A 22,017-nucleotide genomic window follows, 5' to 3' on the forward strand; every position below is an offset into this window, starting at 1 on the left:
CCAGAATGTCATAGAGACTTGGGGGTGATTAATTTGGACTTTTCGCATTAAAATCAGCATCGAGTAAAATTAATCCGTTTTCTAAAATATTAAATGCATGTCATCCATGTATATGTTTTACTTTTTTTTTAACTCAAAATTTCAAAACTCAAAAATGACCATCTTCAATCACTCACCCTCATGTCGTTTTGTTCATTTTTGAAACACGAATGTAGATTTTATTATTTTTATTTTTTTGCAACCTGAGAGGTTTTTGTCCATTCAGTGAAAGTCCATTTCACCAAAATTTTGATGATTCAAAAACTTCATAAAGAAATCGAAATCAAAACTTTAGTTAGTTAGCTAGTCAGTCAGTTACTTATCCATGTATATGTTTTACTTTTTTTTTAACTCAAAATTTCAAAACTCAAAAATGACCATCTTCAATCACTCACCCTCATGTCGTTTTGTTCATTTTTGAAACACGAATGTAGATTTTATTTTTTTTATTTTTTTGCAACCTGAGAGGTTTTTGTCCATTCAGTGAAAGTCCATTTCACCAAAATTTTGATGATTCAAAAACTTCATAAAGAAATCGAAATCAAAACTTTAGTTAGTTAGCTAGTCAGTCAGTTACTTAGTTAAATTGCTTAATATGTTTGTTAAAGATTTAGCTAACTTCTTTTAGTGTTTACTGTTTACTGTTATATGATGTTGATGTTTTAGTTGACATCTGTTTTGAGGGAAGTGAAGTATCTTGCAATTCTGAAGAACCACGGCATTCCCAAGGCTGCTATGAGTCTGTACTCTAAACGGGAAAGGCTTCACATGGTGAGACTGCGTGTGGCCATCTGTGCCTTTATGTTTGAGTAACAAGTTGCACCGTGCCAAGAAATTAGCTTTGTTTATTCCCTCCTTTCAACCTTCTTTTGTTCCTCTCTCTATCTGTATGTGCGTGTTTAGTACACAAGTACTCTGTTCCAGATCACTCAGTGGTATAATAAACTACACAGCACAATTCTGGCTGTTGAGCTGCGTTTGGTAGAATCTGAGCTGGAGCAAGTGAGGTGTACCTTAAGGCCAGCGTTAAAGGAACTGCAGTGGAGTGATGAAAACCTTGCTGACTACATTAAGAGGTAACAGATATATACTCATATTGTTGTTAGCGAATCCAAAAAGTCTAAATTTGTAATCTTATTGGTCTACTATGGGAAGGTGCTTATGTTAACATGCAGTATACTCTTTGTGTGCTTGTAGCACATGTGATCTGGTATGTGGTGTATCGGAGCGTGTGCAGAAGAGCAAGGCTAACTTGGAGAAACTGCAGGGGCTGATGGGAGTTTTCAGTCACTCTGCCTGCATTACGCGTAGGACTAATCGGCGTGGCAATCTGCTCAACCTCACCGATGTAGAGGAGAACTTCAAGCGACAATATGCTCTCATCGCTCGCACAGGAGAGAAGATACATGAGCTTGTGCAGGTGTTGGCTTCACTGCTTGATTCAACACATTGAGAGGGACAAATTTTAAAACTCTGAAGCAGGGAAGTGAATGGGTGCCGTCAGAATGAGAGTCCAAACAATTGATAAAAACATCACAGTAATCTACAAGTAATCCCCATGACTCCAGTCCATCATTTAATGTCTTGTGAAGTGGAAATTCTATGTGGTTGTAACAAACAAATCTATCATTAAGTTGTTTTTTATCTTCAAACTGTTGCTTCTGGCTAAAATACGAGTCCTCTGTCCATAATATTGCTTTCTTCAGTGGAAAAGTCATCTCGTCTGAATCAGAAATATGCACAGATCAAGCACGGTTTATACATGTCAGTGGATTTTGATGTGAAAGGACAACAGAGGACAGACTTTTTTACTGGAGTAAGTATTGTTATGGATTATAGGCCGATATTTTGTGTGGAAAGGACAGTTTAAAGTTAAAATGCCTTCATGATGGATTTCTGGATGGACTGGATTCATATGGATTACTTTTGTCTATATTTAAAAATGATATAAACAAAATGGCGAAATCTATATTAAAATCCCACTGGAACTGAACACCTGAAATTCACATTAATTCATGCATTATCCAAACAATTGATAAAAACATCACGGTAATCTTTAAGTAATCCCCATGACTCCAGTCCATCATTTAATGTCTTGTGAAGTGGAAATTCTATGTGGTTGTAACAAACAAATCTATCATTAAGGTGTTTTTTATCTTCAAACTGTTGCTTCTGGCTAAAATACGAGTCCTCTGTCCATAATATTGCTTTCTTCAGTGGAAAAGTCATCTCGTCTGAATCAGAAATATGCACAGATCAAGCACGGTTTATACATGTCAGTGGATTTTGATGTGAAAGGACAACAGAGGACAGACTTTTTTACTGGAGTAAGTATTGTTATGGATTATAGGCCGATATTTTGTGTGGAAAGGACAGTTTAAAGTTAAAATGCCTTCATGATGGATTTCTGGATGGACTGGATTCATATGGATTACTTTTGTCTATATTTAAAAATGATATAAACAAAATGGCGAAATCTATATTAAAATCCCACTGGAACTGAACACCTGAAATTCACATTAATTCATGCATTAATTCATTAATTATTTTTTTTAATTGTAGGTTATCTATTCTAGCGGAATTTTATTTCTAGCGGATTCTTACTTGATTTCTTTCTTTGCTCTTCAGGAGAATGCTGAGCTGCTTGGTGCTGATTTGGACTCAGAGGCTTGGCAGTGCTACACAGAACATGTGGACAGAAGCATTCTTACTGGGTTCTGCAGTGCTGTTCGATGTTCCTTGCAGTACTTAGTTGAGAACACAGACCTAGCGCTCCACATTTCTCCCCTCTTTGAAGTTCAGCTGACCCTCACCTCTGACATGATCTTTCACCCCTCGCTCAGTTTCTCCAAGAAGGGAAACTTCTATGATATCATCGACCAGATGGTGTCAGATATTTTTAAAATGGCTTCTTTCATAAAAAGAGTGGCTAAGAACAAACAGTCTGAGACTTACAAGGTAGGATCATTTTAGTTGAATGGTTAATTAGAACATTTATAGCAAGTTCATCAGAGAATGATTGGTTTTGCCAGTAAAGCCTGTCGTCTGATAAACCATCTGGTGATTTCTGTAAAGATTTAAAACTATTCTTTATGACATGACTTATGTCTGACCATGTCTGTTATTTCTTAGTCTGATATAGATTCTACACCTGAGCTGGTGGAGCTGGCTCAGCTGGTGCGATACCGTGCACGTGTGGCCATTGCTAAGGTCAAAGAATTCCAACATTCCTTTGATTCCTATCGTTATCTCTGGACCGGAGACAGGGTGGAGTTCATGAGGCAGTTTCTGCTCTATGGACACGCCCTCTCTGCTGAGGAGGCGGAGCTTTATGCAGATTATGAGCTGCCCAAGAATCCGCCCAAACTGCAGAACTTCAGAGAACAGGTATCTGCCAGTCATCGAGTTAATATTAAAATATATATTTTGTTGGGATTTAAATACATGACACTTATAGAAACCTGTTTTCATCTCAGAATAAAAAAATATTTTGACTTTACGAATTAGTTAATATTTCTTTATAACTTTTTGACAATTTGACTTTATATATTTAATCTCTCAATGACCCTTTTTTTAAAATGTGAGACGAAAATGGGAAAATACCTAATTTTCTTTGCGTAACAAATTACACAAGTATGCAAAGGCCACTGGATCTACTATAATTTCTCACTTTTTTTTTCTCTCTCACTGATTTCTCATTAGATCAGTGAGTTTGAGGATCTTTACGAGAAGGTATGCATGTTAGAGGAGAAGAGAGTATTCTGTGGCTGGTTTCAGGTGGACATAAAACCTTTCAAAATATCTTTGATGAACATCATTAAGAAATGGAGCTGGATGTTTAAGGAACACTTACTGAACCATGTTATTGCAAGGTAATATTTATTCAGACATTGCCTTACAACTGACAGAAATTGTTTTTATTATCGATTTCCCCAAAAGAACCTCCACATTAAATCATACTAGTGCAAAGCATTGCAAATCATGTATGTTTCAAGTACAACAATTATATGAATGTAGCGTGACTATGACTAATCACATCTTTCTCTGTCTCAGTGTTAAAGAGCTGGGATCATTTATTGAGGATACAGAGATTGGGTTGGCAAGGACTGTAACCAATGGGGATTATGGCAAACTGGTGGACATCATGGGCCACCTGATGGCCATCAGAGACCGACAGCTGAGCACAGAGCAGCATTTCAAACCCCTCAAAGCCACCTCGAACCTGCTCAAAACCTACAACCAACAGCTACCTGAGCATGTTTACATACTGCTGGAGGTAACTTCACTTACATGCATCTGATTCTGCTACTTTTCTGTCCACACTACCGCCTCACATACCCGTGTGGTTTCACAGTCCTTGCCAGAGAAATGGAAGAATCTCAAGAAGGTGGCATTTACAGTAAAACATGAGGTTGCTCCTCTCCAGGCCAATGAAGTTGCTGTCATCCGCAGGAAGTGTGTTCAGTTTGAGGTGAGGGGCTGAAATCAGTAAAAACTGTGAATAGAAAAGTACACAAAATCATCAGCATGATAAACTTTTTAAGCTTGCGTCAATGAGTAATCCAGTTTTGAAGCTTAACTTAAATATTTATAAATATATAAAAATGTTGCATAAAGGAAGTATTATTTTTGTTTTAGGACCAATTTATGTCAAAGCCAGTGGGGAAAAAATCCTATTGTTGAGATGTTGCTGAGCATCTGTGGTTTGTTTCCTAGATTAAACAGCATGAATTCAGGGAACAGTTCCGCACTGAGTCCATATTCTTCATCAGCCTGCAGGAGCCGTACAAACTCATTGACAAGGTGCTCTCACCATTCTTTTATGTCTGAGTGAGCATGCATGCTTTAAATAGGTTTTATTCTTACATTCTTTGTTTAAATGTGCATGTATAAATGTCTTTTATCTGTGTTTGTGTGTAGACGAATCGTGCAGTGGCTCATTTGGAGAATGAGATGTCTAAGCTTCAACAAACAGCCAATCTGTTCGAAGTCAGTTTCCCTGACTACAAACAACTTCGACAGTGTCGGTCAGACATCATCCTGGTTAAAGCAGTCTGGGATATGGTTATGTTTGTTAAGGTAATCTTTACTACACAAAGGATCTACAGCACAAAGTTCTCCTAATAACCAACTTGCACACATACAGAAAAAGTAATCTGAAGTTAGTCTTGGTCTTTCTAAAATTTTGTCCCAATGTTCTCCTCTGGTTGGCATCCTCTTGGGAATGATGGGTGATGTAGTGGGATTTAAATACATGACACTTATAGAAGCCTGTTTTCATCTCAGAATAAAAAAATATTTTGACTTTACGAATTAGTTAATATTTCTTCATAACTTTTTGACAATTTGACTTTATATATTTAATCTCTCAATGACCCTTTTTTTAAAATGTGAGACGAAAATGGGAAAATACCTAATTTTCTTTGCGTAACAAATTACACAAGTATGCAAAGGCCACTGGATCTACTATAATTTCTCACTTTTTTTTTTCTCTCTCACTGATTTCTCATTAGATCAGTGAGTTTGAGGATCTTTACGAGAAGGTATGCATGTTAGAGGAGAAGAGAGTATTCTGTGGCTGGTTTCAGGTGGACATAAAACCTTTCAAAATATCTTTGTTTGTATCTGTGTTTGTGTGTAGACGAATCGTGCAGTGGCTCATTTAGAGAATGAGATGTCTAAGCTTCAACAAACAGCCAATCTGTTCGAAGTCAGTTTCCCTGACTACAAACAACTTCGACAGTGTCGGTCAGACATCATCCTGGTTAAAGCAGTCTGGGATATGGTTATGTTTGTTAAGGTAATCTTTACTACACAAAGGATCTACAGCACAAAGTTCTCCTAATAACCAACTTGCACACATACAGAAAAAGTCATTTGAAGTTAGTCATGGTCTTTCTAAAATTTTGTCCCAATGTTCTCCTCTGGTTGGCATCCTCTTGGGAATGATGGGTGATGTAGTCCAGCATCTCAGACTGGACTAAGACTCCATGGAAGGAGATCAATGTGGAACAGATGGATATGGAGCTCAGAAGGTTTGCTAAGGTACAGTTTAAATACTAAAATTGTCTTTCTTCAACGTTCACCATATGCACACAATGCGAATGGAATGCAGTCATTGGATGAAGTTTATGACAAATATCAGTCAAAATAAATTAAATGGGGCCTTGTAAATGTATGTTTATCGTTGCTTTGTGACGAATTATCATAGAATCGGAGTGCCTGTATATTTGTGTGTATGTGTAGGAGATGAAGACTCTGGACAAAGAGGTGCGTGCGTGGGATGTCTACAACGGTCTGGAATCCATCGTTAAGAATTTGTTGACATCACTGAGAGCTGTTAACGAACTTCAAAACTCTGCTGTCAGAGAACGACACTGGCAACAGCTCATGCGCACAACAGGGGTAAACAGAAACCAGCACAGCACAACCATAACCTAACATTGCTTGCTCTTTAGAAAGAACAAAACGGTTGACTAATAAATATCAGCTGAGTGATAAAGAAAAATAATAGAGGAATCCCTCTTTTTGTCCTTGTAGGTGAGTTTTGTGATGGATGAGAACGCCACACTTGGTGATCTCTTAGAGCTGCAGCTCCACCGTGTGGAGGAGGAAGTGAAGAACATTGTGGACAAAGCAGTTAAAGAGATGGCAATAGAGGAATAGAGGAATATCCCTCTTTTTGTCCTTGTAGGTGAGTTTTGTGATGGATGAGAACGCCACACTTGGTGATCTCTTAGAGCTGCAGCTCCACCGTGTGGAGGAGGAAGTGAAGAACATTGTGGACAAAGCAGTTAAAGAGATGGGAATTGAGAAGGTACAGGAAGGAGATTGAAAGCATTTCTGAGAAACTCTCTGAGGCATTTCAGGTCACAATAAAATGTTGTGTGTGCAGATTCTGGGTGAGATCAAGCAGACATGGTCCATGATGTCTCTGTCTTATGAGACACACACAAGTACTGGAACACCTCTGCTCAAGGCTGATGAAAACCTCATTGAAACCCTGGAGGACAACCAGGTAGCTGGGTTTAGCAGAAATCAGTTCCAATCAGTTCAGCTTAAATATACGTTCATTTTATTCAGGCTAGTTAGGTTCTGTTTACAATTTAGTTTGGTTAGGATCAGCTTAAATCAGTCTAATTCTAATTCCAATTAGTTTGATTCAATTCAGTTCTGATCAGTTTATCTCAATTCAATTTAGTTCAGTTTGAATCAGTTATGTTTGGTTATGATCAGTTCAGATCAGTCTAGTTCCAATCAGTTCAGTTTGGCTCGATCAGTTCATTTAAGTTCCATTCAGATCAGTTCAGTTTGGTTTGATTATAATCGGATCGGATCTGGTCTGTTAGGTTCAGTTCTGATCAGTTTAGTTCAGTCAAATTCAAATCAGATCAGTTTGGTGTGGTTCTGATTCGTTAAAGTCATATCAATGTAGTGCAGTTCCAGTCAGCTCAGTTTGGCTCAGTTCAGGTAAATTCTGTTAAATTCAGTTGTGTGTGTTTCTCAGGTTCAGTTGCAGAATATTCTCATGAGTAAGTATGTGGAGTATTTCATGGTGGAGGTGAGCGGCTGGCAGCGGAAGCTGGTGGTAGCTGATCTGGTCATTGGCACATGGTTGGCGGTTCAGCGCACCTGGGCTCACCTCCAGAGCATTTTTACCAACTCTGAGGACATCCGGAACCAGCTGGCCCACGATGCAGAGCGGTTTCAGGGCATCCATCAGGACTTCCAGGTATTGTGACAGAGAACATGCAGGGAGATAAGTAATTGCCAGGGAGATAAATGTTTTAACACAGAATGTTGTTTCAGAGTTTAATGACCAGTGTCGTGGAGACTGATAATGTGATAAAAGTCGCTAACCAGCCAGGCTTCTTGGAGCAACTTGAGACTCTTCAGCAAAGGTAATGTGTATGTTAAGCTCTCATTGAACATTAACTTTTGGATGCTTTGCCATTGCAAACAACTGTCAGTGTGAATGACTTTTAATACTCCACCATAAAAGATTATTGTAAAACATGAAGAATTATATTTGCATGTGTCTGTATATGTGTATTGCAGATTGTCAGTGTGCGAGAAGGCTCTGGCTGAGTATTTGGAGACAAAGCGTTTGACATTTCCACGCTTTTACTTCGTCTCAGCTAGTGATTTGCTGGAAATAGTTTCTAAGGGAACTCAGCCCAGAGAGGTTGCTGTTATATTAATACACTGCATTGGTACAAAATAAAAGTCCTCTATGTGTGTTTACCTTTTAAAGAATGTTTGTGTTAATTCGTTTGTGTGTATAATGCACAGGTGACTCGACACTTGCTGAAGCTCTTTGACAATCTGGCTGATCTCAGCTTTAAAGAAGAGGAAGATAATGGAGGATTGGATCCCAAAACACCTGTTGCCTTAGGAATGTACAGTAGAGAGGGAGAGTATGTGCCCTTCTCACAGCCCTGTGTGTGTGAGGGACAGGTGAGACACAATGACACACACACACAACATTTCATCTTTCAATGCTGTGTTTGAGAAACATTGTGTCTGTCTGCTGTCTGTCATGTAACAGGCCGAGTGTTGGCTGAATGCTCTGGAGAAGGCCATGTGTTCCACTGTTCGCCAGGAGATCTCTGAAGCTGTGGCAGCGTATGAAGACAAGCCACGAGAGCAGTGGCTCTTTGACCACCCAGCGCAGGTGTGTTTGGCTCCATTTTAGTTAGTGTTTCACAGACTTGAGTGCTTTGAGGTAAACTTTAACAGTTTTGAACTCACCCTTTTCAGCGGAAGCTTCACTTAAACCTAATCATACACTTGCTATCTAATGTTAAAAATGAAAAACACAAAAATAATTATAGTAAATCAAGTGTATGAGCAATCAAATAAAAGATGATTTGTAAGGTTGAGGTGTCTTTTGCAATCAGTTTGTTTTTAAAAATGCCAGAATGGCATGATTTCCACAGATATGGATGGAACACTGTACTAAAATACTGTTTGTACAAGATGAAATATATTTCTGCATCAGTGTAGTGTAATTCCAAAACGAATGACTCTTATGAATTGGTTAGTTTTAGTGAATAAAAAACATACAGTCCAACCATTGTGGTTAGATTCCCAAATGATTGACTTTTACTGAGTAGCTTCTTTTTAGGGGATCACTTATGGGTGAATCATAGCAGTTTATAAATGTATCTGACTCAGTCACTTAACTGCAAGTTAATACTTTCGTCATACTGGAAAATGAAGAAAAGGAAAAAGTTAAATACAATTTTTTGGGGGGATTTCCGTTACATTTATTGGATATCTGTTCTGTTTTTCTCTGTATTCTGCGGAGGAAAGTTAATGCACTAATTATTGAATTTCTTCCTTTCTGAAATACTACAAGAACCATTAACTGAACCATTTAAAACCATTCATTAAAATATCAGTAAAATGAATCACAATCAGAATTTAAATTCTTTACAACTTTATTCTTGTCATATGAAAACAATCATATAAAGAACATTGATTTTAGATCACTGATTAAAGGTTGGATTAACATAAAACAATCATGTTATATCAGGGCAGTTTAAGATTCATTTCAAACATTTGTCCATTTGTATATGTTTGGTTCTCAGGTAGCACTGACTGGCAGTCAAATTTGGTGGGCAACAGATGTGGGCATTGCCTTTGAGAGGGTGGAGGAGGGTTTTGAGACTGCCTTGAAAGACTACAACCGAAAACAGGTAAATGAAAATACAAAAGCACTAACTAATGTCATTTATGTTGATATCTGAGAAAATGACTTGTTTGTGACTGACTTTAGATCAGTCAGCTGAATTCTCTGATAAACATGCTACTGGGCGACCTCACCCCTGGAGACCGACAGAAGATCATGACCATCTGCACTATTGATGTCCACGCTCGTGATGTAGTTGCTAAACTCATATCTCAGAAGGTAATAAAACCAGTAACTCGGTGTTCGGTGTAGTTTTAAATAGGCGTTTGGAAAGAAGAAATACGATAAAATCATAATGTCCTGTGTCCTAGGTCACCAGTGGACAGGCGTTTGCGTGGCTTTCACAGTTACGGCATCGATGGGATGAGAAACAGAAGCACTGTTACATCAACATCTGTGATGCACAGTTTCAGTTCTCATACGAGTATCTAGGGAATACCAACAGACTGGTCATAACACCACTCACTGACCGGTCAGTATCACACATAGTTACTGATCAGATTTGTCAGCTACTGTCGTTAATTGACTATGCTGATTATTGTACCTGGCAGATGTTACATCACTCTGACTCAGTCTCTGCACCTCACCATGAGTGGCGCCACTTCTGGTCCGGCTGGAACTGGCAAGACAGAAACCACCAAAGACCTAGGCCGATCACTCGGCATCATGGTCTATGTGTTCAACTGCTCAGAGCAAATGGACTACAAGGTTTTGCAGAACACAATACATCGGCCTGAGGAACAGTATTCGCACACCTCTCTTTACTTAATGCATTTCTTTCTTTCTCTTTCTTCCTCTCTATTTCAGTCCATAGGTAATATCTATAAAGGGTTGGCCCAAACAGGAGTGTGGGGTTGTTTTGATGAGTTTAACAGGATTGCAGTGGAGGTTCTGTCTGTGGTCGCTGTGCAGGTGAAAACCATTCAGGATGCAGTCCGCAATAAGAAACAAAGGTCAAGTCCATCTCACAATTTCCTGTTCTCTAATGTTTTGTTCTAGCACATCTCTTTCCCACCTCAGTTCCATCTCAAACCATTCTCTCACATTCTATTGTTTTCCATACAGTTCCATACAAATTCCATCTCACACCATTCCACACCATTCAGTTGTGTCATGTTCCATCATGTATTTACTCCATTCCTGTATCCCTTCTGTTCCTTTCCATCTCCCCCATCATATTCCCATCATCTCAAATATTCTTCTGTCTCATACTTTTTCATCCTATACCGTGCCATCCCTTATCGTATTCTATTCCGGTCTATCTCACATCTATCTCACTATCTCACAATCCTGTTTTGTTCCATAATGTTACGTTTTATCACATCTCTTTCCCATCCGATCTTGTCCTGTCCCTTTCAAATTCTCCCCATCCTTTCAAATCTCATTCTATTGTTTTCCATACAGTTTCATACAAATTCCATCTCACGGCATTCCAAACCATCTAGTTGTACCATGTCTTGTTCTATAACGTTCTATTCTTTTACATTCCAATCTGTATCCCTTCTATCCAATCCTGTTCCATCCCATCATTTCGTCTCACCCTGTTAGATCAAATCTTACTGTCTCACACATCTCACACTTTTCCATTCCATTCTATTCCATGCCATTCCTTTCCATTCCATCTTACAACATCTCATTCCATTCCATTCTGTACCATATCATACCATTCCATTCCATTTATCAGGTTTCACTTCCTGGGGGAGGAGATTGAGTTGAGGCCAACAGTTGGGATCTTCATCACTCTGAACCCTGGATATGCCGGGAGAACTGAACTACCAGAGAACCTTAAAGCACTTTTCAGGTTCAGTCTCTGGTTTTGCTTTGAACTGAATGAAAATAGACAATAATATTGGAATTTCAGATGTTCATGTGTGAAAAATAGATCTTTGTGAACATGAGATCTGTCTCCGTGTGTCAGGCCATGTGCAATGGTGATTCCTGATTACGAGTTGATCTGTGAGATCATGTTGGTGGCCGAAGGTTTTTTAGAGGCACGTTTGCTCGCACGCAAGTTCATCAGCCTCTATACACTCTGCAAAGAGCTGCTTTCCAAACAGGTACCCACACTCACACACATTCATACATAAACACACCTAATGCTCTTGAGTATTTTAGACCACTGTATTGGGTGATCTTTCAAACAAGATCATTGTTTCTTGTAGGATCATTATGACTGGGGCTTGAGGGCCATAAAGTCGGTCTTGGTTGTTGCTGGCTCACTGAAGAGGGAGGACAGGAGCCGACCTGAAGAGCAGGTGCTCATTAGACTGGTAGATTAGATGTGATGTATTTCGTTTGTCGCTTTTTATATTTAAAACATACTCAGTTTAATGTAATGTGGTGTATGTGTGTTTTTCAGGTGTTAATGCGTGCTCTACGAGACTTTAATCTGCCGAAGGTTGTGACAAGTGACGTGCCCATATTCTTGGGCCTGATAAGTGATCTCTTTCCTCTTCTGGACATCCCACGCAAAAGAGACCAAGAGCTTGAACAGAATGTGCGCCGGTCGGTCGCTGAACTTCACCTGCAGCCAGAGGAGAACTTCATACTCAAGGTGTGTGTTGTATGTGAGAAATGTTCAAATGTTTTGACATTTCATGTTTTTGGATATAGATCCCCATTACTTGCACAACTTCTCTGTTTCTTATCTCTTCTTCCTCTCTCAGGTGACCCAGCTGGAGGAGCTGTTGGCAGTGAGACACTCTGTTTTTGTTGTGGGCGGACCTGGAACAGGAAAAAGTCAGGTCAGTTCATTTAAGGTTTTGATGACCTCTTGAGTTTATAACTTGTTCTATGTATTTGCTGCTGCTTGTTGTTTTTTTTCTTACACAATGCATGATATTCAAAGAGACTGTTAGCCAGCTCAAATGTGTTTAGTGGATCATGTTGCTGTTTCAGTAAACTAATTATTTATGACTTATTTGGTTGTTTGTGGGTCAGATTCTAAAGACGCTGCATAAGACCTACTCTAACATGAAACTGAAGCCCATCTGGACTGATATCAACCCTAAAGCTGTCACCACTGATGAGCTGTTTGGCTTCCTGCACCCAGCTACACGGGAGTGGAAAGACGGTATGTGTGGGTGTGTGTGTTTATTGAAGTGTTTCGCTTCAGGTTCATCGCTGTAGACAGCTGTCAGCTGTGGTGTGTTTGCGTTTATGTGCAGTTGTTTCACTCTACTTTTGAGTGTGTGTTGTGTTTGTCTATTGCTATGAGAAAACGTGTCTCATCAAGATCTAAAATAAACTACATGGTTGGGACCTTTGATTCATAAAGGCACAATATATGATTTTAATTTGAATCTAAACATTTTATATAAATGCTAAGTTTGGTGATGGGGTGATTGAACTACCTTTGAAAGGTTTGGGGTCATTAAGATTAATACTTTTATTCAGCAACAAGTCATTAAATTGTTCAAAAGTGAAAAAAAGACATTTATAATGTTACAAAATATTTATTATTTCAATTACATGCTGTTCTTTTGAACTTTCTATTCATCATAGAATCATGAAAAATGTATAACAGTTTTCATAAAAATATTAAGCAGAACAACTGATAAGAAATGTTTAATGAGCAGCAAATCAGCATATTAGAATTATTTCTCAAGGATCACGTGACACTGAAAACTGGAGTAATGATGCTGAAAATTCAACTTTGGTATCACAGAAATAAATGGCATTTTAAAGCATATTAAAATAGAAAAGTTGTTTAAATTATAATATTTCACAATATTACTGTTTTTAACAAAAAACATTTGAACAGTAGTGTATAATTACAGGAGCTTAATTTAAGAGCAGTAGGTCAATGATAAGATATTTTGTTGTCTAATGCAATGACAATAATACTTTATTTGTAGATTAAGTGTTCAATTTTTTTTTGCCATTTTATGTGTGTATAAAAATGTGCAAGATGGTTTTTGTGTGACTGCAGTTCTTTGGGTGTTGTAGGTCTGTTTTCTTCCACTATGAGAGAACTCTCTGCTATATCCCATGATGGGCCGAAGTGGATTGTTCTAGATGGAGACATCGACCCCATGTGGATTGAATCACTTAACACTGTCATGGATGATAATAAGGTGGTCATCATGATATAAAACAATAACGCCCGTGTAAATAATACATGTAAATACTGTGCAATTGTTTAAATTAATGTGTGTATGTGATGTTTGTATATATTAGGTGCTTACCTTGGCCAGTAATGAGCGGGTATCACTGACCCCCTCCATGCGTTTACTGTTTGAGATCAGCCACCTGAAGGCTGCAACCCCGGCTACAGTATCTAGGGCTGGAATTCTTTACGTGAATCCTCAGGATCTGGGCTGGAGTTTGTAAGTGACAGTATGCACCTCACTGATATTATACTGAACACTGCAATTTGTGTTTGTGTCACTCAACCCCACATTTTGATTGACAGGTATGTGACAAGCTGGATAGACACCCGTCAGGCCCAATCTGAGCGAGCAAATCTCACGATATTGTTTGATAAGTATGTTCCCTACTGTCTGGAGCAGGTCAGATGCAACCTTAAGACAATCACACCTATACCTGAGACAAGCATGGTACAGGTAAGAGACACACAATCCAGCACACATTTTTGTATAGCAAACTTTTCTGAAACTTTAAAGTATGGGTGTTCTTTGGGTGTATTAGACGCTGTGTTGTCTGCTGGACTGCTTGCTAACCGAAGAAAACACCCCTCCGGACTCTCCCCGTGAGCTCTACGAGCTCTACTTTGTGTTTGCATGTGTCTGGGCCTTTGGAGGGGCACTATTTCAGGACCATGTTAGTACTGAAAATTAATGTACCATGTTTACTATAAGTCACATATCTAATGTGATCTTCACTTTGTGAGTCTCTCTCTCTCTCTCTCTATTTTTTGTTTCTTCATTTTTTTGTTTCTTCATTTTTTCTTGTCAGCTAATAGACTATCGTTCAGAGTTCAGTCGTTGGTGGTGTAAGGAGATGAGAGCCGTGAAGTTTCCCTCTCAGGGTTCAGTGTTTGATTACTACATCGACCCAAACACCAAACGGTTCACTCCGTGGAGTGAACGCACACCTCCCTTTGAGCTGGAACCTGACATCCCTTTGCAGGTCAGTTTTGAAACAAGCACAAAATGCAGTATGTGTCTGTATTATATATTGTTTTCATAAAACAATTTATCAGAGTTTGACTTCTTGAAAAATCTTATAGTTCAACCAAAAATGTACTTTTATCCCTTTAAGGCCCATTCTCTCCAAGAGTGATAACTATAACTTAGTAGTAGGAAGGCTTTTGATTGCCTATCAGTGTCTTTTCATTGGATATTATTCCAGTGATATCGTTCCTTTGTCATTATCATTATAATTTTGGTGTGGACTCAACTAATCTTTTAGTTAAGATGATTTTTTAAAAACTTTATGTTCATAGTTATTTTTCTTGTTGTGAACAGGCCTTTAAAGTCACAGCGACCTCAGATGTTTTGTTTTTCATCAGTGTTTCTGCATCATGTTATTGATGTTAATGACTTAAGATATTTTTAAGGTAAACCTAGAAATAATCAAAGAACTGTAAAGATTTGCTTCTTTCGCTTAACTGTTACATAGTAAACATTTTGTCCTTTTGACATTTTGTCCATGTGTACAGACGGTATTGGTTCACTCGGCAGAGACAATCTGCCTGACATACTTCATTGAGTTACTTCTGCAGAAGGGGAAACCAGTGATGTTGGTAGGAAATGCTGGTGTAGGGAAAACTATCCTGGTCTGGGATAAGATTGCCAAACTCAAAGAGGAATTCATGGTCGCGAAAGTACCTTTCAATTACTACACGACCTCAGCCATGTTACAACGTGAGTGAGATAATGGAAGCTGTTTATGGGCACACTGTATACTCTCACAAACACCAACAAGCATTATTTCCATTCTGGTTGTTTAATTGTAGGTGTGCTGGAGAAGCCCCTGGAGAAGAAGGCAGGCCGGAATTTTGCTCCTCCTGGCACTAAAAAACTCATCTACTTTGTGGATGACATGAACATGCCTGAGGTAGATGCTTATGGCACCGTTCAGCCTCATACCCTTATCAGACAGCACCTGGACTACTCCCACTGGTATGAGAAAACATGCGCATCAATGCCTGTATATGAATCAGTCATATTTTTAAATGTTTTGATTAACTTAAATGTTTGTATTTTGTAGGTATGACCGTCAGAGACTAGTACTCAAGGAGATTCATAACTGTCAGTACATCACCTGCATGAACCCAACAGCGGGAAGCTTCTCAGTTAATCCTCGACTACAGGTAACCATAACAACCCATACATATCCAGCCCTCATCTAAAAGTAACCATAGCAATATTTCACCTTTGACTAGATGTAATTATAACAACCAATTCATATCCAGTTTAGTATCAAGTGTAGACATGAAAAGAGCCTAGTGAAAAAGATTCTCAAATAGGAGGGGTTTGATTTTATTATGTGGTCTGTAAAGTTCAACTGGTTATCAAACAATACTTCCTGTTTTCTGGCTGACCTGAATGGTACTGTGATGATCTATCAGTGTAGCAGTGGTAATAAAATGCTGTGCCTGATGGTAGACCCCAGTAATGTTGTGTATATTGCAAGAATGAGAAGGCCAAGCACTGAACCCTGAGGCACTCTGGTGGTTAGTTGATAAAGGAATATTTGGGAGTTCACAGTGTTGAAGGCTGCAGTCAAGTCCAGCACAATACAGAAAGGTAGACTATAGGTAACTATAAAAACCATCATGTCCGACCTGGAAGGAGAGTTAGCCTGCCTTACAATTTAACTGGTGTTTACCAAACAAAGAAAAGTCCTGTTCAAATACACACATGGTTTTACATTCCACACTTCTTTCTCTCTTTATTCTTTCCACTGACAGAGGCATTTCTCAGTGTTTGCTGTACATTTCCCTGGCGCGGAGGCTCTGAGCACTATATACAGCAGCATTCTGAGTGGTCATTTCCAGCAGGTTGGCTACAGTTTTGGTGTTAGTCGCATGACCAACACACTGGTCCAGGCTGCCATCTGCCTGCATCAGAAAATGAGCCAGAACTTCCTTCCCACAGCCATTCGGTTCCACTACATTTTCAACCTCAGAGACATTTCAAACATCTTCCAGGTATGTGTCTATGGAACAGATTAAAGTGTGTGCATTTATGCAGTTACTGAGTACTATGGACATATGTATGAATACAGTGACCTAGTTATGCCACTGTATATATTACACTGCTGGTAGTTCAGTCACTTTATACAGATTAGTGTTGACATGCTGTTTTCTGTGTTCTTATGTTTTGTGTGTGTGTAGGGAATTCTCTTCGCTCTGCCAGAGCAAGTGCGGTACCCTATAGACCTAGTTCACCTATGGCTGCATGAGTCTTCTCGTGTGTATTCAGACAAACTGATGGAGGAGAAAGACGTAGAGCTGTTCAACAAGATTCTGCTAGACACAGGCAAAAGATACTTTGAAGTGAGCATAACTTCTCAAAAACCTGTTGGGGCCTCCAGTGAACTGGAAGACCATTTATCAAAAGTAATCTTTTGCTTTCTTTTTCTCTTTGTAGGGTATAGATGAGTCTATTTTTATCAACCAGCCATTGATCTACTCCCATTTCGCTCACGGTGTGGGTGAGCCACGTTACGCACAGGTGACTGACCTGGAGAAGCTTCAGAAGACCCTGATGGATGCTCTTGAGCACTACAATGAGCTGTACTCTGACATGAACCTGGTGCTGTTTGAAGAAGCCATGCAACACATGTAAGCTGGCTAGAAAATAACAAAATCACATAATTCAGGGTTTTAAAACCCAGGGTTTTTATTTAACAGAATTTACATACATTATATTAAATAAATAATACATAAAACAGCTCATATAAAATTTACTTTGTCTTCCTGATGTTGACAATCAAAAAACATGAATTCTGAAGGTTACGCACCTCCTTTGTTGAGAAATTTCATTTTTAAATTTACTTTGCACCCTGTTTGTGGAAAGTGCTGCAACTGAAGCCTTATTGGTGTGCGTGTGTGTTGGTGTGTAGCTGTAGGATAAGTCGTATTCTTGAGTCTCCTGTGGGGAATGCCTTGCTGATTGGAGTAGGTGGTAGCGGGAAACAGAGTCTGTGTCGGTTGGCTGCTTTTCTCAGCGTCCTGGAAGTATTTCAGATCACACTGAGAAAGGGTTATGGCATCAGCGACCTGAGGGTAATACACCCACACACACACTGAATTTCAATGATCTCTTTTTATTTGAAGCTTAATATGAAATATCGTGAAAAGTTTTCCCTTCTACTTCCAACCTTTTCTTCTTTCTTTGTAGAGTGATATCGCTGCACTGTACATAAAGGTGGGAGTGAAGAATATTGGCACCGTCTTCCTGCACACAGATGCCCAGATTCCTGATGAAAGATTCCTGGTGCTGATCAACGACATGCTAGCATCTGGTACACATTGCAAACTCCTCTCACATTTCCTTCTCCTTCCTCACATTCCTGTCAGTAGCTCTAATTTTTTTTGTGTGCATATATGTGTGTGTGTAGGAGATATACCTGACCTATTCAGTGAGGAAGAGGTTGATATGATTGTCACCTCTGTTCGAGTGGAGTTGAGGGCGCTTGGTCTGCTGGACACACGTGAAAACTGCTGGAATTTCTTCATTGATCGGATACGCAGACAGCTTAAGGTCGGTTTCCTTATTTAGAAAACTGCATCCTAAGTATATATTATGAATAAAAATTTAAATGTCACTCTGATGTCATGCCTCTCCGGCACTGTAGGTGGTGCTGTGTTTCTCTCCGGTTGGCTTCACTCTTCGTACACGTGCACGGAAGTTTCCGGCTATTGTGAACTGCACCGCCATTGACTGGTTCCATCCTTGGCCCCAGCATGCATTGCAGTCTGTCAGCAGCACTTTTATACAAAATATCTTTGGCCTGGAGGTAACAGAGACTAGGGACAGTGAGGAGGATATGTTTTTTTAAATGAATACCTTAATTCTGCAAAGATGCATTCAATTTATATAATTTCACAATAGATTTCTCTTTAACATAAATGCTGTTAATTTTAACTTTATTCATAAAAGAATCCTGAAAAAAAACTACAGTTTCTACAAAAATGTTAAGCAGCAAAACTTTAACATGGTTAATAATAAGAAATGTTTCTAGAGCATTTCTAAAACATTAAAAAACGTTCGCACTCTAAACTTCGGAACGGTAGTGCAAATTCATTAACCCGACATGTTTTCCTTCTCCTTAGCCGGTGGTAAGAGTGTCCATCAGTGAGTTTATCTCTTTCGCTCACACTAGTGTGAATGAAGTCAGCATAAAGTATCAACAGAATGAAAAACGCTTCAACTACACCACACCCAAGAGCTTCCTGGAGTTCATGAAACTTTACGGCAACTTGCTTGGGACAAAAAGAAAAGAACTGAGCCAAAAGATGGAACGCCTGGAAAACGGCCTGCAGAAACTACTGACCACTGCATCACAGGTCAACCTCACATTGAAAACTACACACAGGGTTCCATAAAAATCCACTTCCAAACGGTAGTAACTATAGAAACTGGAAGCTATAAAAATGTGATCTACCCTTTCTGCGAAATGATTTCTCTGTTCTTTTGGCATAAACAAGGCTGCCTGTGCAGCGTGAATGCATTGCAGAGCTACAAAAATTTCAATTAACGTTAAAATTGTTCAATCTAATTTGAATTATTACACCATATTCTCAGTCCTAGAGCTTAAAGACATCTTCAATTTTATATTTCAGGTTTTTAAATTTAAATAAAGTTGATGTGGACCACTTTTTCAGGTGGAGGATCTAAAGGCTAAATTAGCCACACAGGAAGTGGAGCTGCAACAAAGAAACATTGATACTGAAGCTCTCATCGCTAAAATCGGCCAGCAGAGTGAGAAACTCAGTCAGGAGAGGAGTGTAGCAGATGCAGAGGAGCAAAGAGTGAGACACACACATGCAGATATCCACCCAAATATACAAAATCATACACATGCTTATGAATTAGAATGTCACATGACTTAAAAATTTTTTTTAAAATAATTGCTATTTATGTGAATGTATCTGTTAAAAGACATCATAAATGTCTCGTAATGATTGTAATAGGTGTACAATAATGATTGCAATATCAGGTAGAAGCGATCCAAGCAGAAGTGACCAAGCAGCAGCAGGGGACTGAAGCAGACCTGGCAAAAGCAGAACCAGCTTTACAGGCAGCTAATGCAGCACTCAACACACTCAACAGGGTGTGTATTTGTGGGTGTGCTGTATGCATGTACTTGCAATAAAGTGTTTTGTCTCCTGTTTTGAACCATTCTCAAACTCAGAATCAAGTGTTTTGTTTTGATGTGCAGAATTGCTTTGTTTTGTTTAGTTTTTTTTCCAGAGTAACCACTGCATCACAGGTCAACCTCACATTGAAAGCTACACACAGGGTTCCATATAAATCCACTTCCAAACGGTAGTAACTATAGAAACTGGAAGCTATAAAAATGTGATCTACCCTTTCTGTGAAATGATTTCTCTGTTCTTTTGGCATAAACAAGGCTGCCTGTGCAGCGTGAATGCATTGCAGAGCTACAAAAATTTCAATTAACGTTAAAATTGTTCAATCTAATTTGAATTATTACACCATATTCTCAGTCCTAGAGCTTAAAGACATCTTCAATTTTATATTTCAGGTTTTTAAATTTAAATAAAGTTGATGTGGACCACTTTTTCAGGTGGAGGATCTAAAGGCTAAATTAGCCACACAGGAAGTGGAGCTGCAACAAAGAAACATTGATACTGAAGCTCTCATCGCTAAAATCGGCCAGCAGAGTGAGAAACTCAGTCAGGAGAGGAGTGTAGCAGATGCAGAGGAGCAAAGAGTGAGACACACACATGCAGATATCCACCCAAATATACAAAATCATACACATGCTTATGAATTAGAATGTCACATGACTTTAATTTTTTTTTTAATAATTGCTATTTATGTGAATGTATCTGTTAAAAGACATCATAAATGTCTCGTAATGATTGTACAATAATGATTGCAATATCAGGTAGAAGCGATCCAAGCAGAAGTGACCAAGCAGCAGCAGGGGACTGAAGCAGACCTGGCAAAAGCAGAACCAGCTTTACAGGCAGCTAATGCAGCACTCAACACACTCAACAGGGTGTGTATTTGTGGGTGTGCTGTATGCATGTACTTGCAATAAAGTGTTTTGTCTCCTGTTTTGAACCATTCTCAAACTCAGAATCAAGTGTTTTGTTTTGATGTGCAGAATTGCTTTGTTTTGTTTAGTTTTTTTTCCAGAGTAATTGTGTATTTATGTGTGTCTATAGTTGAACCTAACAGAGTTGCGGACATTTCCGAATCCTCCTGCCATCGTATCTAATGTGTCTGCAGCTGTTTTGGTGCTGTTGTCTCCTAATGGCCGTATCCCAAAGGACCGCAGCTGGAAAGCATCTAAAGTTGTCATGAGTAAAGTGAGTCTGTGAAGAGCTGACATTTAAGATTTATTCTCAGGGTTTTCATGAGTCATATTTGCAAATGTTTCTATTTTAATTCTGCTGACATTTAACTTTAGTTTTGGAAAGCTGACTTTTACCTCTGATTCCCTCTATAAACAAAAGCCTGACATTTTTTAAAAACGGCCAACATTTGAGAATAAAACATTTTTATTGAATCTTGAGGATTGAGTTTTCAAATGGAATATTGATTGTCTAGATGCATGAATAATTTGGCAGGAAAACTGTACTGCAACTCAACAGGTTGTGAAAAGAGGTAAGATGGGTAATTTGACTCCTTTTCTTTGTGTTTATGTTTAGGTGGATGACTTCTTACAGGCACTGATTCATTTTGATAAAGAGCATATCCCTGAAGCCACAGTGCGTGTGGTCAAAGAAGAGTATTTGAGTGATCCAGAGTTTAATCCAGAGTTTGTGCGTCTGAAATCATCTGCAGCGGCCGGTCTCTCTGCTTGGGTCATTAACATCATCCGCTTCCATGAGGTTCTGATCCCTTACACCATCATAATCATTCAGAACCAGTGCAGTCCAATAGCATTAATAAGTATATACAGTATAAGTACTATTTACATGAAGTGCAAGATTTTACAATGAATACATAAGCTCTTTTGCAAAAAGTCAGAAGTTTGGCCGTGTGATTTTAGTTTCTGAGAACAGTTAATAGGGAAATCTGTTATACCCAGAACTTCAGATTCACTGAATTAATGTTTTATTTGCCATTGTATTGTTGTGTGACTCCATTCTCATTGTGTTTGTTTTCTGATTG

At 38.9% G+C, this 22,017-nt stretch overlaps 1 protein-coding gene across 1 annotated transcript in view; it reads left to right on the forward strand.

Annotated features, from left to right (window-relative positions):
• The first annotated feature begins 774 nt into the window (after positions 1-774).
• Positions 775-22,017, forward strand: part of dnah9l (dynein, axonemal, heavy polypeptide 9 like) — a 38,061-nt gene continuing 16,818 nt past the window's right edge. Inside the window, exons 1-50 of the mRNA XM_016553068.1 lie at positions 775-810; positions 943-1,115; positions 1,237-1,459; positions 2,668-2,997; positions 3,172-3,426; positions 3,742-3,911; positions 4,093-4,315; positions 4,394-4,510; positions 4,756-4,842; positions 4,960-5,118; positions 6,001-6,084; positions 6,286-6,444; positions 6,734-6,856; positions 6,935-7,057; positions 7,547-7,771; positions 7,849-7,940; positions 8,098-8,224; positions 8,332-8,496; positions 8,588-8,713; positions 9,633-9,740; positions 9,821-9,952; positions 10,045-10,205; positions 10,285-10,441; positions 10,541-10,686; positions 11,418-11,534; positions 11,652-11,790; positions 11,896-11,988; positions 12,093-12,287; positions 12,400-12,477; positions 12,674-12,806; positions 13,682-13,809; positions 13,913-14,061; positions 14,148-14,298; positions 14,384-14,515; positions 14,651-14,824; positions 15,357-15,561; positions 15,654-15,819; positions 15,908-16,010; positions 16,611-16,850; positions 17,037-17,198; positions 17,293-17,486; positions 17,768-17,930; positions 18,046-18,169; positions 18,266-18,408; positions 18,503-18,664; positions 18,981-19,214; positions 19,533-19,679; positions 19,868-19,981; positions 21,066-21,209; positions 21,552-21,734. Of these exons, the coding sequence (XP_016408554.1) occupies positions 775-810; positions 943-1,115; positions 1,237-1,459; positions 2,668-2,997; positions 3,172-3,426; positions 3,742-3,911; positions 4,093-4,315; positions 4,394-4,510; positions 4,756-4,842; positions 4,960-5,118; positions 6,001-6,084; positions 6,286-6,444; positions 6,734-6,856; positions 6,935-7,057; positions 7,547-7,771; positions 7,849-7,940; positions 8,098-8,224; positions 8,332-8,496; positions 8,588-8,713; positions 9,633-9,740; positions 9,821-9,952; positions 10,045-10,205; positions 10,285-10,441; positions 10,541-10,686; positions 11,418-11,534; positions 11,652-11,790; positions 11,896-11,988; positions 12,093-12,287; positions 12,400-12,477; positions 12,674-12,806; positions 13,682-13,809; positions 13,913-14,061; positions 14,148-14,298; positions 14,384-14,515; positions 14,651-14,824; positions 15,357-15,561; positions 15,654-15,819; positions 15,908-16,010; positions 16,611-16,850; positions 17,037-17,198; positions 17,293-17,486; positions 17,768-17,930; positions 18,046-18,169; positions 18,266-18,408; positions 18,503-18,664; positions 18,981-19,214; positions 19,533-19,679; positions 19,868-19,981; positions 21,066-21,209; positions 21,552-21,734 (7,674 nt within the window). The remainder of the gene's footprint in view (positions 811-942; positions 1,116-1,236; positions 1,460-2,667; positions 2,998-3,171; positions 3,427-3,741; positions 3,912-4,092; positions 4,316-4,393; positions 4,511-4,755; positions 4,843-4,959; positions 5,119-6,000; positions 6,085-6,285; positions 6,445-6,733; positions 6,857-6,934; positions 7,058-7,546; positions 7,772-7,848; positions 7,941-8,097; positions 8,225-8,331; positions 8,497-8,587; positions 8,714-9,632; positions 9,741-9,820; positions 9,953-10,044; positions 10,206-10,284; positions 10,442-10,540; positions 10,687-11,417; positions 11,535-11,651; positions 11,791-11,895; positions 11,989-12,092; positions 12,288-12,399; positions 12,478-12,673; positions 12,807-13,681; positions 13,810-13,912; positions 14,062-14,147; positions 14,299-14,383; positions 14,516-14,650; positions 14,825-15,356; positions 15,562-15,653; positions 15,820-15,907; positions 16,011-16,610; positions 16,851-17,036; positions 17,199-17,292; positions 17,487-17,767; positions 17,931-18,045; positions 18,170-18,265; positions 18,409-18,502; positions 18,665-18,980; positions 19,215-19,532; positions 19,680-19,867; positions 19,982-21,065; positions 21,210-21,551; positions 21,735-22,017) is intronic.

Source organism: Sinocyclocheilus rhinocerous, unplaced genomic scaffold, assembly GCF_001515625.1.
Source record: "Sinocyclocheilus rhinocerous isolate Xijiao unplaced genomic scaffold, SAMN03320098_v1.1 scaffold1247, whole genome shotgun sequence".
Taxonomy (NCBI): domain Eukaryota; kingdom Metazoa; phylum Chordata; class Actinopteri; order Cypriniformes; family Cyprinidae; genus Sinocyclocheilus; species Sinocyclocheilus rhinocerous.